Genomic DNA, 15,146 nt, shown 5'->3' with positions numbered 1-15,146 from the left:
CCCCGGGACCCGGGGGTGCCCCGGGGGTGTCCCGGGGGTGTCCCGGGGGTGCCCCGGGGGTGTCCCAAGGGTGCCCCGGGGACGACCCTGGGGTGACCCGGGGGAGTCCCGGGGGTCTCCCGGGGATGTCCCGGGGGTGCCCAGGGGGTGTCCCGGGGGCGTCCCGGTGGTCTCCCGGTTGGGTCCCCGGGGTGTCCCGGGGGTGACCCGAGAGTGTCCCAATAAAGTCTTATTCTATTAAAATTTTACAATATTCACTATTTATTATAAAATTTCGTTATCTTTTTTAAAATTTTTATAAATCATGGTCGGGTTGGGCTGGGCCGAGCCAATTCGGGCCGGCCCGGCCCTAGGTCCATCGGGCCTTAGGGCCCCTTAGGGCCGGGCTGGGCCTATATAAAGTTATTTTGGGCCGGCCCGACCTGTCTCGATTAAAACTACAGGCTGGCCCTAACTACCCTTTTGAGCTGCCTTGCCCGGGCCCGGCCAGCCCGAATTTGCAGCTCTATGAACGCATATGAAGAAACATTGTCTCAATTCGAATCGGAAAGAAAAATTTATAAATTTTTTAAGCGACCAAAAAAAAGCAAAAATACAATGTTGCAATATGAGCTAAAAATTACCGACCATTAGTCATGTTGACTTATATCACCATTTGGTATGAATATTATTTTAAAAAAATCCAAAAAGTATGGTTCTATTACTTATGTACCCTTATACTCAACTCATGTTTAGGGTTGACAATCCGGATAGTAACACGACGACATGATTCAAAACCCGCACGAAGTTAGTGGGTTTGGGTTTACTATTATTGAGTTTGGGTCATAATCGGGTTGACACAATTAATATATGAATTAAGTTAGGGTTGACCTCTTAACACGAATTGACACGATTAATTATATGTTTCTTCTGCAATATAAAACATGTGATATAACATAAAAGTTTATATGACATATTAAATACAAATAATGTGAATTTTAATATTTATAGGTAAAATTCATTTATTTTTCTTAGAGAAAAAGATAAATTGACCAATAAATATATTAAAATTGTCTTGACCGTGTTAAATAAATTATTATTATATTAGTTATTCATTTTATATATTTATTTAAACATGTTATACAGGTTGACACGATTAACACGATTAATTAATGAGTCGTATTTGGATTGATATTTTTAACACGTTTAATAAGTATGTCATGTTTAAATTGATATTTTCTAATACAATTAATAAACGGATTGATACGAATATAATCTACTAACACATAGAATTGACATTTTACTCGTGATAACCGAATACAACGAGATTATCGCTAGTATGCGGTAAAAAGCCCCCATTACATCGGCCACCTCATTTACCTGACATACTCTATTAGGCTTCTTCAATGAAGATTTCTACTCATAATACTTTTACTAATCTAATGTTAATCAAATATTGGATTCAAAATAAATTAAACAATTATGAAGTTAAATAAACTAAACAAATATATTAGTTGGTATATTCTTAAAATGGTTTCCCAACTTTACACCAATATAATAAAGTGGTATGTACCCAAATATGAAACACACCTCGTAAACATTATACAGCGATAATTGAAACCTCATCCACCAACGTCGATACAATGATGAGCTTATTAGTCATGCAAATAATATCGAGAAAATTACGTAATATACGACCAAAATGTTTCAATTTTTTATTAATGATATTTGGTCTCTTGTTATCTTTGTTAACTAAAAAAAATGATATTATATCAGAATATCTTCACCAAGAAGAAAATAATACGGTAAGATATTTTTTTAATATTCCATATTTAGTGATGAATTAAGTGACATAAATGTTAAGTTTATATTATTAGGTGGTATAAATATAAAAATGATATATTTGAGTTGCATTTATATATATATTTTTAAATAGGAAAATAGTAGAAAATAGGCCAATATGATAAGCTTAAGAAAGTATATAGACCAATTTTTAGTTATAGAAATTAATAGGCCATAACTTGTCAAGTTATGGTTCATAATCAGATAAGTTATGGCCAAACTTATCAAGTTATGGTTCATAACCAAACAAGTTATGGATAAAAACCGTGAATTATGGATAATAATTTGTCAAGTTATGGTTCATAACCAGACAAGTTATGTACAAAAATAATAATTTAGCATATTTATTAACTTATATAAACTATTAACTTATTAATTTTAATTCATCTCAAATATTAACATATTTCTTTCTCTCTCTCTTTAAAATATTTAACTAATTGTGCCATAAAGCCATGATGCGGCCCAAAAGTTTAGGAACATCCTCCTAGCTTAACAAATTTTGTCCTTAAATGTCTCTCTCTCTCTCTCTCTCTCTCTCTCTCTCTCTCTACCCTGAAACTAAAAACCCACACCATGATCTCCCACAAAACTCGCTTCTTGTTGTTTTTACTCAGTCTCTCTCTCTCTCTCTCTCTCTCTCTCCCTCCAAATTCGCACTTGGCCAGAGACCTTTTCAGATCCAAAATGCTTCCTCATAGTCATCCCCTTTTTATTCCTCACAACATAGCTCAACAAGAAAACAAAATGCTTCTCATCTCAGTCTCTCATCACCGAAACTCTCATGGTCCTTGTTCACATCCACCTTCTGCTCCTCCTTCTTCTTCCTCTTCAGTATCATTTCCTCCTTTCCTTTCTGGGTTTTTAGTTTCAGGTTCTATCTCGTTTGTTCCCATCATTTGTGGGCCAAAACGACAATAAAATGACCCTTAAAGGTGGCACAAGCCAGGCTTGCGCTGCTTGCAAGTACCAAAGAAGAAGGTGTACGGCAGAGTGCCTTTTAGCTCCTTACTTCCCACCTGACCAACCAAAGATTTTTCAGAATGCCCACAAGCTGTTTGGTGTAAAAAACATCTTGAAAATACTCGAAAAGTTGGACCCTGAGCAGAAAGCAGCTGCTATGTGGTCCATTATTTACGAAGCCAATGAAAGGGACAGAGATCCTGCCCATGGTTGCTTGGGGAAGATCTGTCAGTTGAGATACCAAATTTGGCATTTGGAGCAAGAGCTTCATTCTGTTCATACTCACCTCGAGATTTGTCGCCAACATCATCATCAACAACAACAGATTTCGTCTAATATGCCTCATCATGATCAACATGTCACGTCTCAGCTAGAGCGTGGCATGGCGCCGCCTAGTAATGCGCTCCCGCTTTTGAGTGATCATACTACCGCACAGGCTTATAATGCCATGCCTGGTTTGGCTGTGACTCAACATGAAGCTTACTCTAATAACACGAATGATGCTTATGACGCAGTTGTTTTTATGGATTCTAAGGATAACAACAATGTGGGGAATCCTTTGTGGGCTCAATATCCTTACAGTACTACTAATAACAGTGAAAACAATAACAACAGCTCAATGGCTATTCAGTCCCAGATGGTGGTTTCGCAGCCGCTGGATGTGCAGCAACAAGTTGTGCAGGATTGTGATGAGATGCCGTTTTTCATGGACGACAGACAATCTTTCGCGGATTCTAAAGAGGCATATGAATCAAGGTACAATATGGGTTGGTTTTAGTTGTCTATGTTGATCAAATAAGGTAATTATGATTCCCATTAAGAATCTCATGCTTATATTGTAAAATTTATATGCAGCTCGGAAGAATCCGTATTGAAGGACACAACTCAGTCACTTGATCCTGTTGCGGATATTGAATTGAAGAATGCTGCTGCATGCTTTAGCCTTACCAGTGTGACAGCGGCAACTGATCATAAATGAAGCCGGCAAACAACAAACTAGTGCAAACGCTTTCCTTCTCCCTTTTTTTTTTTTTTTTTTTTAATTGTAGTTTTCTATTCCAAATTCATTTATATAGAACTTCCACGACCTCTTCCTTCTTCTTTGCCCTCCCTTTTTTTTTCTTTCTTTTATGAATAAGTTCCACAATTTTGAGCTTATCGCGTCTTTCATTCTATGCTATATCACATGGAACACTTCATGAATTAATCAGTCTATAGTTACTTATTGGCTAATTGTAAAAAATATATAATGAAATCTCCTTTTGCATTTTACCACGTCATCAAATGGAGCCTTTTTTATTTTATTTTTAAAACAACATATATGCAAATGATCTTTACTTTCATTTTTCGACGTTCATATTTGAGTAAAGCCTTAGAACTACTAGTATTTACCTTGAAATCAGATTTCGAAGTTATCTAACGTTCCTACGCATATTCTTACCCAATATATATATATATATATATATATATATATATATATATATATATATTTTTTTTTTTTTTATTATTTTTTTTTCTTATGCATATTCCATCAGAAGCATGTAGGAGGTTCTAGTTATATTAGTTGTTATTTGTAGTTGTATTATCGTTCATTAGCTTAGTTTTTATTCTGTTGTTAGTATATCGTTATTTGTCTATCATGTCGTTCGTCTTAGTGAGTATTTTATTATCATTGTACATGTGAGCTATAAATATCCATAGTCAGTAGTTATTGTAATAAGAAGGCTTGATTATTGAGATATTGAATACTTGAGTTTTCTCTCCAATTTAAGATTTTCCCATTATGAGTGTTGTTTAGGTGGATTTGGGAACTCTAAATCCCACCATATATTCAGGTTAGGCGGGTAAAATTCTCTCTCCATTGCATCACAGTGCTTACCTTGATGAACAAATGAAGTCATAGATCTGGCGAATATGGAGAAGAATCTTAGTTAATGCAAAGTGAAAGCATTTAGATGTATGGCTTATAACTTACTTCATTTAGAAGGCTTTAGCTCCCGAGTTAGATAGGTTTCGAACGACATTTTGATTTGTGCTTTGATAGAATGTCCAGTGGGGTGCAGAAAACTGCTTTTTGTACCATCATATTTCCCTGCTTAATTGTTGGCTTTGCCAGGCAAACAGCATTTTCAGTGTAAGAGAACAAGTCTGAAATTTGAGGTCTACAGAGGTGATTACAGTATAACAATGTGGTCACTTTCAAGTTTGATCTCTTGAATATTTGCGGCTTCCAGCAATATATTTCATTATCCAGGAAGAAAAACCATTGCAAAGATTTGGTGGCCAAACCAAATTCAACGAGCAATTCACTCTGAGATTTCTCTATGGGCATATAAAGTAGAAGTAGAAAGAGCCAACAGCTGTAAAAGCACTTGATCTGTAAGTCATCTTCTATCATGTATCTTCTAAACTGGTTTTGGATGGATCATCTTTTTCTCTTTTTTTTCTTTTTTTTTTTAACTCCATAAAAAATATGATGCGCCATTTTTCCCCTCTGAATGTTTGTTCTTCAATGGGCACGAGTCAATCATAAGAGAATGCAACTCTGTTGCCGAGTACTAGAACATATCAAATCTTGATACATGCACATTTTGAATCAAGGAAACAAAATGGTTACTTAAATTATGCTCAATAAAAGCAACTAAATTAATCAAACATTAAAATTGGCATGTTTTTGCCAAATTCCGTAATAAATTACTGGTACATGCTGATTTATACCGGTAGCTTCATCAAAGCAATTATTCAAACTCGCTAAGGAATTTATTTACACATCATGATTTCTACCCAAAAATTAAAAAAATAAAAAATGTTCACAAAACCCTGGTGTTGTATGAACCACAAAGAGAGCATTTGTGGTAACGCCAATGAAAGGGAGCCTCTCCTCTCTTCTCACAGTCGTTGCATAGTATGGCCTGCAACTTTTAGAGAGTAGCCAAATGAAACACCCCTTACATTACAGAAGTATAAAGCACGACAAGAAGGGCGAAAAGAAACGGCACATGTACTAACCTGAGTTTGGCTGGAGTACTCATCTGGAATTTTCTCCTCAGCCAATAATGCGTCTAGCATATTAAAATACACCTGCAAGACGATAATAGTTGACGACGAATCATATGCCAAGTCACTTGGTATTGAAAATTTGGTAAATCACTTAGGATCTAGCAATATCCTTCCTAGAAGTATGAAAGCCTGTTACATCTATCATTAATCAATTTTTGAATTTTTCTTCTTCTTCCAAAAAAGTATTTTTTGCAGTAATATAGTTCAAGATTACAGGCTTAAGATTCTGAGCATAATTTGAAAATAACCAAACCCCGAATGAGAAAGTTAGGGTGGGGGGGAAGATGCTAAAGAGTAACACTTACCTTCATGTCCCCAAGTGACTTGCCGCAAATTGGGCAGGTATAACTGGTACATGTGTACGCCTGAAAGCAGTATGAGCTACAGTAAGCTTGTCAATAGTTGCAAAACGACTACAAAAGAAGTAGAGGAATAATGGAGTACCTCAAAGCATTTAGAGTGCATCATATGCCCACATCGAAGAGCCTTCACCGGCAAACTGGAGGTGAAGATGTCTTCATGACAGATTGGGCAGTTATCCATAAACGACTTTTCTCTGCATACGTGCATGAAGAGAGTTCGTGCCATGCAAGCATTGCAATTCATGCAATGGAAGTAGTCAATACCCAATCCCTTCCCAAGACGACACAGATTACAGTAAGGGCAGTGGTAAATTTCCCTGCGGAGAACTTCTACATCAGAACCTCCACATAACACAGAACTCAACATTAGAGTCTCTCTTTTTGGCAAAGGACAGTACAGTGTTTATTAGGAATGAATCAGCAAAACAGAGAGCTATTATGTATGGCAAATGTAAGGTGAAATACTGAGATCAAACTAGATCAATTAGATTATGTACTTTTCATCATCAAAAATTTTGCAGATCCTGCAAAAGTATTTTGCCATGGAAGATTTCTTGCAGGAAACCGTTGAGCATGTGCGACCAATAGGTTGAATTTTTAAGCATTGCATGCACATCATTTCTGTTACGGTTTTCCTGCATGTGTGTTGGAGTCATTAGCAAAAAATGCGAAGATTAAATTCTAAGGAAAACTTAATTAAGGCTGTCTATACCTATCTATAGTATGGTCAGCCATGTCATCATGGCAGCGTAAGCAAGTGTAAAGCTGGTTGCAACAAGGAGCAACAAGCTTACAGTTCCTCTTGTAGTGTTTGCAACCAAAACTTAAATTGAGAGGGTCCCTATATGATGCGTGCTGACCAGGAAACTCTTGCTCATTGCTCGAGGGAGTTAAATGAGAATGATGTCTGACAATCCACCGGCTGAAACAGAAAAGAAGCTACGTCATTTATTTCCCTTAATTGCAAACTTTAATCCATGAGATTTTGCAAAGAAGCGGCCATATCAAAGGTGATGGTTTTTGTTTAGTGGAGATCCGCAATCAGCTCAAAAATTGTATACTCTTTTAGTGGAAAAGAAAAGGTAAAGAAAAAATGAAGCCAGCAGGTTAGAGATAAATAATAAAGGGAGAGAGACGCTTACAACTCACCTTACTAGCAGGTTCTGAATTATGTATGATTTCTTCTGAGAATCGAAGGAAGAGTCACGTGACACTCTTCTGATTGCAGCCTCCAGATCTTCTTGACTCATTTCCAAAAGGAAATGATAATACTTGGAGTTCTGGGCAGCTTCAATAAATGCTCCCGGTTTAATTTGACATGTGACATTTTGTACTTCAAGGGTTCTCTTTTTCTCATCCTCAGTGTAAGGTCCTCTATGTTCTAAACTACCGTCATTATCTAGGTCGAAATCAGAATCCATTGGTTTCTCATCCACCTTATGATCTCCCATTCGGTTGACAGTACCACCAACATAACCTTTCTCCGCAATTATCATGTTTTGGCTACAAAGTTTTCCTTGCTGCTCATTAACTTCACAGAGGAATTCAAAGATAATCTTCAAGGGATCATCAATCGTAGAAGGTGCAACATTTGACTCCTCTGCTACCTCAGAGATATCATACCCCTCCCACCATTCTCTCAACCATTCATCAAACATCGTATTTCTTGTGATCTGGTGCCATAGGGACATCATTATATGCTGTTCTTCTTGTGTCAAAGATCCCATCAACCAAGGTAGCATATCTTGTAGTATTTCTGCATTTGTTCTTCCAAGAATGCTTCCGACAATCTTTTCTTGCTCCTTTACGGAAAAGCATTCTCGAAATAAAGGCCAAAGTTCCAACTCTTCTCGATGAATATGGTCAGATAAGAGTTCATACATAGATTTGCACATAACATGAAGCTCCATGCATAGCTGGTAGTGCTTCCTCATTATCTGATCCCTGTTTGAGTCAACCTCAGAAAGTGCAACACTCAATTCAGACAACTTATCTAGTATGAGTGATACTCCTCTGAAGTGCTCACTTTCGTGCTTGTGGTCCATGGTGTAAGAGTGGCTGATGTTTGTGGCTTTTCCCATGGCCTCCAAAGCTGGAAAGGCAATCTCATCCTCTGCTTCGCTATGGATCTGATACAAAAACTGTATGAGATTGAAGCGCCTGCAGAACTCTTCAAGTAACCCAACCTTTGCAGCCAACTGAATGGAACTACAGACAAGATATTCTAAATCTTTCTTGAGGGCTTTGTGGAAATAAAATATGAGGTCCATTGGTTTCGGATCATTAAGAACAGAACCAGAGTGACTTTCTCCACCTAGAATTTCTGAAAAGGGATGAGTTCCCTTTAATGCTTCTGGAAAATAGATGTACAGATTAATTACACTGGAATATGATGTCTCACATTTCCTAGCAGTGTGACCACAAGATGAAGAATATGACAAACAGCTCTTCCCCATTTTCGCAGAGCTTGGCACCTTTAGCCTTAAGTCGGATTCCTCACAAGGTTGCTTATTGGAGTATAAAGATGAAGATCCAGCACCATCCTTGATTTTCTCAGATAAGAAAGAGCGCCTGCTCTTGAACATTTGTTGCAGGTTCTTTCCAAATTTTTCAATGGAGATTTTACCGGAACAACCAGTGCGAAACCACTCATGTAAGAGTGACCCCAAAGATCCATTAATTGAAGAATCTTCTTGCTTGATCCTGTTAAGGATGGACCTGGATTCATCATCAGATAAGTGAGATGAAAACCATGTAATCACGCACTTTAGCAACCCCAGTGGCATCATATGAACGCTCGCAAACAGGAGCTGCCGCTGTGTCTGATGACTACAATTCTTGCCAATGATCGAAAACACCTGGAAAAATCCTGGAGAAGTGTCAAATAACAAACATATGGCCTGCCTTGTTTAAACAATTATTTAGTAATGCTAACAGCAGCTTATAAAAAATTTTTCTCACAAATAATTTTTATTAGAATAGATATGAGATCATACATACAGCCATAAAGTTCCTATATATCAGGAAGCCAAATCTTGGAAACTATAATCATCCCACAAATTATATTTTGGGATAAAATCATTATGATACCCTGTATTACAGCAAAACATGCTCTTGGTACCCTCTATTTTTGATAATATTAAAACGATACCCTGATGTTTTTTAAAACATCTTCTTGGTCCCTAAAGCTAATTTTTGGGATATGCAATGTCCAAACTACCATTCTTATCAATTGAATAGAAATCAGTATCTTTTAAAAAAATCTGAAAATATTTTAAAACATTAAAATATTTAAAAGAAAACAAAATAAAAATGCCATGATTCTTTTTTCTAAATCTATTGGATTTTGATTAATTAAATAGAAGGATACTAAGGTCATTTTACATCTCAAAAATCAGCTTTAAAGTACCAAGAAGATGTTTTTAAAAACATCGGGGTGCTAAGAATATGTTTCGCTATAACACAGGGTACCAAAATGATTTTACCTCTGCTTTTTTCATGTTTCGCTACAGTACGTAGTCAAAGTGTGTGTACCTCTGCTTCATGGAAAGCAAACTGTTTGCTGAGTTCCACGATGAAAGACTCGAGCTCCCAGCAAAGTTTATTGACAAATTTGCCCACATTTATGTCTTTTTGAGCACTTTGGTAGAGAAGCATTTGTAGACCTTCAATATGCTTCTCACCGCGGAACCCTTCAGCTGAGGGAGACATACAGCCATGGACAAGTTGGTTTAACACGGGGCAGAATAGTTTGTCCAATGCATTGCTGTAGATGAGGAAGTATCTAGTGAGAATATGTTTAACTAGAAAGATAAATATGCCAAAAGGAATATATGCCCGCGCGCGTGTGTGTATATATGCATGTAAATATATTTGTCTCCTCATCAATTTATTTATTGCATGCGTCAAGTAAAAGTGCTTCACGGACCACTTTGTTTACCTGTAAAATGTAATGATATCAGCAAGGAATTTTAGTCGGACAACAAGTTTGTCAAGATTTGAGTACTCGCTTGAGCTTCTTGATTGATAGAGCTCCTCCAGCACCGCTATTAAATCTTTCCTAATTGCACCGTGCCAAAGATGAAGACCATCAACCGGATTGTGTCCAACTTCATTATGAGAACTTGCTCTCCAAGTGTCTCCAAGAAGTCTCCGACATGAATAAGACTTGAGTAACATTTTCATGTCTGCAACTCCTCCACTCTTTCTATAGGAACCCAATGAGGAATGGACATTATTACCAAGCCAAGAAAGTACAACCTTCACAATATATTGAAGCTAGTCACGACCATTTAGCAAAACAGCTAGACAGGTTAATCAAGATGTGAATTGATTCATTTGAGAAAAAAAATTTCCTGTGGTGCTTTATTTATACCTCCTGTAGCGACTTTTCTTCAGGTACAATTTCCCTTACACAATCTGTAACTTCCACTTGTTCTTCAGGTGAAAGAAAGGAGAGCATCCATGGAAACATGTCCTCCAGTAGCACTATAGGGACACTGCACAGGAACTGCCACACAAGTGAGGCCTGTTCCTTGGTGGAGATGTGCTCCATGAGCGATGGGAAAATCTGCAAAGCATACATTTAATGATGAATAAAGATACATACATATCTGGGCATTTTATATAAGGCGTTGATCATGAAAAATACGCCAGCTATATTCATGCATATATTTACATACATAAATACATACATACATATGTAAATATCTAAATACATATACATATATATATATATGTATTTAGGGGAGAAAAAAAAGAGCCATTTTGAATTTGGCTACACACTCCTATTAATCTATTACCTTCTGCAAAATCAAACATTGTGTTTAGAAGAAAACTTTTAAAATGTACACAGACCGTCTGGGCAACAAATTTTGCTGAGAAATGGAGGGCACATTGTAATGAAATCCGGTAGAAACCTAAGCTATAATGTCTTAATTACTCTACTTTTCTCTTTAATTTATTTTTAAAAATGTTTCCAGTTTGCTCAAGTGTTGGTGCTATTCTTCATTTTTTTTTTTAAGAAAAAAGAAACAGAACTTTGAATACTGATGCACATAAAGTTATCTTTGTCAAATGTTACCAATTTTAACATGCAAAAGGAAAGAATAGCACCAATATTTTATCAAAAGAAAACTTTATTTGTGTCATTGATCCTAGCTAATTCTTGTCTTAAATGCAAGAAAGTAGCAAAATTGCAACTATTATAGCACTTTCTTTGCCGATTCCTCTGAACAGATGCATAGTAAAAAAATCACAAATTCATTCTATTATCTCGAAGAATAAATGTTATTATTTTATGTAGAACCAAATGGAAAAGAATCATAATTAGATTATCAACAATGTTTATTCATCTGAAAGAATTAATTACGCCATAAATTAACGAAAAACTTGCTTGTTATTAACTTATTAATGCACATGAAACCTGTTTCTCTTCTTTAAGCATATGATTGGAAATGAAGGTCTCGATTGTGCCGATGCAAAACACGAGCTCTTGAAACGGCTTCACCGAAACGTCCTGATCACCATTTTCCTCCAACATCGCATTCAACCGGAAGAAGATCGAATCGAAAAGCCCGTCGATGCTCTTGTGCTCAAGCGAATAGGTACTCGCCACATTCTTCACGTGAACATCAAGCGCCAGAAAAATCACCTGCCAAACAAACACACACAAACAATCGAAGCAAAAACAGCGATCAAAATCGAAGAAAACGCGAATAATTCAAAGACGAAATCAAGAATTTTACTCTGCTTTAGACGAGAATTTCCGATCCAATTCAAGATCGGAAAATCGTTTTAGACATACCTCGTCCTCGGCAGCGCAGTGGTACTTCGTAGCGAGCTTGAGGAACTCGAAGCGGCGCAAGAGCTCGAAGTTGAAGTCCCGCGAGTGGTGTCCACGCTCCGACGCGTTGGCGACAGCGCGACGGAGGTCGGCGACCTCGGCGCGGAACGCCTTGTGGAAGTAGACGAGCAGGAGGATCGGCGACTCGGCGAGTCGGTTTCTGAGCAAGGAAGAAGCCGGCGAAGAGTCATCCTCCTCCGGGACGGCGTCGTCTGGCGGCGGAGGACCTGTCGGAGAGTCGCCGTAGTCCCCGTCGCCGCCCATCCACAGCGAAGCTTATGCGTGGCTTCGTTGCGAAGCACATAACAGTGGAGGTTTCGGAGAGGAGAGGAAGGGGGAAGATTGGCAATGGCGGAGATGGAGGATTTATTAAGGGTTTGGTTTCGGTTCGTCTTCTTCTCTCCGAGGAGTGACTCCATAGCTAATACCCCACCTCTCTCTCTGTTTTTTTTTTTTAATAATTTATTAAGAATTTTTTAGAGAAGTTTTTCTGGTGTTTTTTTTCTATTCATTACCCACGGCGGGTGATGGAGACGTTGTACCGACCCCGCCAACGGAAGAAGGCGTTGTCTTCCATGGTGATGAAGATGTTGCCCCACGCGCTGTTAATTGGATCGTGAAACAAAATCGGATAGAAGAAAAAACAATGAAAAATGGAGGAAAAGGCTTAGAGCCATTAGGTTCATAGATTACAACAATTTTTAATTTATGTATATTTTTTATGAGAAAAAATACTGTAGTGAATTATGAATCATGATTCGAATCAAAAAACGAATACTAATATTAATTACTACTATTTACTACTCATTTGCAAAAAAAAAAATATATATATATATATATATATAGAGTAGACCTGTGTGTTAGTTTTGATAATTAGATTACGTTAAAATCATATTAAATTAAAAAGTACATAAAATAAATAATTTTTAATATATATTTAACGGATGAAAGTAAAAAAATATTAATAATTCAAAAAAAGAAAAGAAAGAAATAAAAAAAATTAGCTCGATAGACTAATGAATTCTTCTTAAAACCCTAGACACATGCAAAATAATAATTGTCTTGAGAAAAAATAATAAAAAATAAAAACCATCTCATACTATAATAGTATAAAATGTTAATCATTTACCCAAAAAAGAAAAAAAAGAAAAACATTAGCCCCTCCCTGTTCAATTCTTCTAAATTATTTGGAGTTTTTATCCAAAATTTAAAAAAGTTGCCATCTCTATTTGAATTATAGTACAAGGGAAAAATAATGATAAATATATATATTTTTTCTTTGCTCTAAAGTGAATACATAGTATTATGTCAAATTTAACAACTCAAAATTAGCCTAATGCAGACATCAACTATTTATTAGAGCATCTCAAATGCTGTTATAATTGATATGCCAATTGTAACACATTTAAGTACCAAAAAAAAAAAAAAACTCTCCATGTAATCTGTTATTTGTTGTGACAAATTTTCTATATGAGATTGGTTGAAATGTTTAATTTTTCATGTAATCATTGCAATTTTTATGTTTTCTAATTATTCTAAAAATAAAAATTTACTTTTACAACTTTTAATGCTTAATAATTATGAAAAAAGTAGATTTAACATTTTAAATAACATTATATATTGAAGCAAAAATAAAAAAATAACATGTCATATCACACTTTTTGATGATGTAATGTTATAATTAATATGCTAATTACAAATTTAACATTTGAGTGCAAAAAACTTTTGATAAATTTCCCACCAAGTATAGCATATTGAAATTTTGACATTTAATTGTCATTGGTTGAAATGTTTACTTTTCATGTAATCATTGCAACTTTTACATTTTAAATTATTTGATAAATAAAAATTCACCTCTATAATTTTCAAAGCTTAATGATTATAGAAAAAAAATAGATGTATCATTTTAAATAGAATTATGCATTAGAACAAAAATAAAAATAGCATATTATATCACGTTTTTTATACTAAATATACTTGTAACACCCTGAAGAATTAATTGAGATTAATTAAGGTAATTGAGATTATTAGTGTGCCTAATCTGGATTACTAATTGAGTTTAATTAATAAATATTTCTGACACGTGTGAGTTTAAATAGTTCCAAGGTATTTAAATTGTTCTCAGTAATTTATTTTAACCGAGAAATGTGTATGGGTGCATTTCTGGACTGTTCTTTTAAAATATTGTACACATGTCATTTTCTTTTCTTTTTCCTTTTCTTTTCTTTTTCTTTTCTTTTCTTTTCCTTTTCCTTCCTTTTCCTTTCCCGTGCGTCTCTCTCTCTCTCACTCTTCCGTGCTCTCGCCCACTCTCTCTCTCTCATTTGTGTCCCAAATCAAACGGATCTTGAACCAAGAAAAGATTTAAAGAAGTTTTCAACGTTAAGAGAAAGATTCAAGGTAAGATTACTGAAAGAACCTCTCTTGAATCTCAAGTTTTTGAATTTCAAAACTTATTTTTGGTTCAAACCGGATTTTGATGGTTTTTGAGTAAAACTAGAGTAGAAATTGGAGATCTTGGGTTCTTTGGACTTGTTTTAGGACCTAGAACCCAGATCTAGTGGTTTCCCTTTGAAATATCTCGATTTGGGATTGAATTTGCAGGTTTTAGACTGATTTCTGTGAGCTTCTCTCGCGCAACTGATTCCACTGGTCGACCAAATCACATGAAAACCGGTCGACCTATGCGGTTGACCGGATTGCAGGCTGACCGGTCGCCCTGTCCAGTCGACCGGTGTGCACACTACCGGTCGACCGGTAGTGTTGCACTGCACTGTCACCGGTCGACCGGTTGACACGGGGGTTGACCCTGTTTGGCCTGGAATTGTTGTTTTGACCCCTGTTTTCGGGGAGAACCCAAATTAGCTTCATTTGGGGACTTGAGATAAATCCATTAGCATTGTTAATCCTTGATTTGAGATTAAAAACCCTTAGAATGATAATTTGAAACATGAAAATGGATTAGGGCACACTAATAGGAAATCTTGGTTGGACATTGAGATTTGGATTACTTTAGGAATGAGAATTAATCCTAAAGTGTTGTCTTGCATCAGTGGTCGCTGAGGATTCAGACTGAAGGGGCTTGAGGAAGCGGAAGC

The 15,146-nt window shown here is 36.3% G+C and overlaps 2 protein-coding genes across 2 annotated transcripts; one reads left to right on the top strand and one right to left on the bottom strand.

Moving 5' to 3' along the window:
* Positions 1-2,740: 2,740 nt before the first annotated feature.
* On the top strand, positions 2,741-3,760 carry LOC21389838 (LOB domain-containing protein 27). Its single transcript, XM_010092741.1, has 2 exons — positions 2,741-3,537; positions 3,637-3,760. The coding sequence occupies exons 1-2, from the start codon at positions 2,741-2,743 to the stop codon at positions 3,758-3,760; spliced, it is 921 nt and encodes a 306-aa protein (XP_010091043.1).
* A 1,726-nt stretch (positions 3,761-5,486) lies between these two features.
* LOC21389837 (zinc finger protein BRUTUS-like At1g74770) lies at positions 5,487-12,465 on the bottom strand. The gene is made up of 12 exons (XM_024162116.1): positions 12,010-12,465; positions 11,629-11,856; positions 10,579-10,773; positions 10,144-10,463; positions 9,738-9,969; positions 7,353-9,061; positions 6,916-7,125; positions 6,701-6,838; positions 6,286-6,520; positions 6,147-6,206; positions 5,791-5,862; positions 5,487-5,693 (listed from the first exon to the last, which is right to left on the bottom strand). The coding sequence occupies exons 1-12, from the start codon at positions 12,310-12,312 to the stop codon at positions 5,592-5,594; spliced, it is 3,804 nt and encodes a 1,267-aa protein (XP_024017884.1). The 5' UTR covers positions 12,313-12,465; the 3' UTR covers positions 5,487-5,591.
* Positions 12,466-15,146: the final 2,681 nt, after the last annotated feature.

This window comes from Morus notabilis, unplaced genomic scaffold (assembly GCF_000414095.1).
Source record: "Morus notabilis unplaced genomic scaffold, ASM41409v2 Scaffold778, whole genome shotgun sequence".
NCBI classification, from domain to species: domain Eukaryota; kingdom Viridiplantae; phylum Streptophyta; class Magnoliopsida; order Rosales; family Moraceae; genus Morus; species Morus notabilis.
Note: the sequence above shows the minus strand (reverse complement) of the source record. Positions and strands in the feature narration are given on the sequence as shown.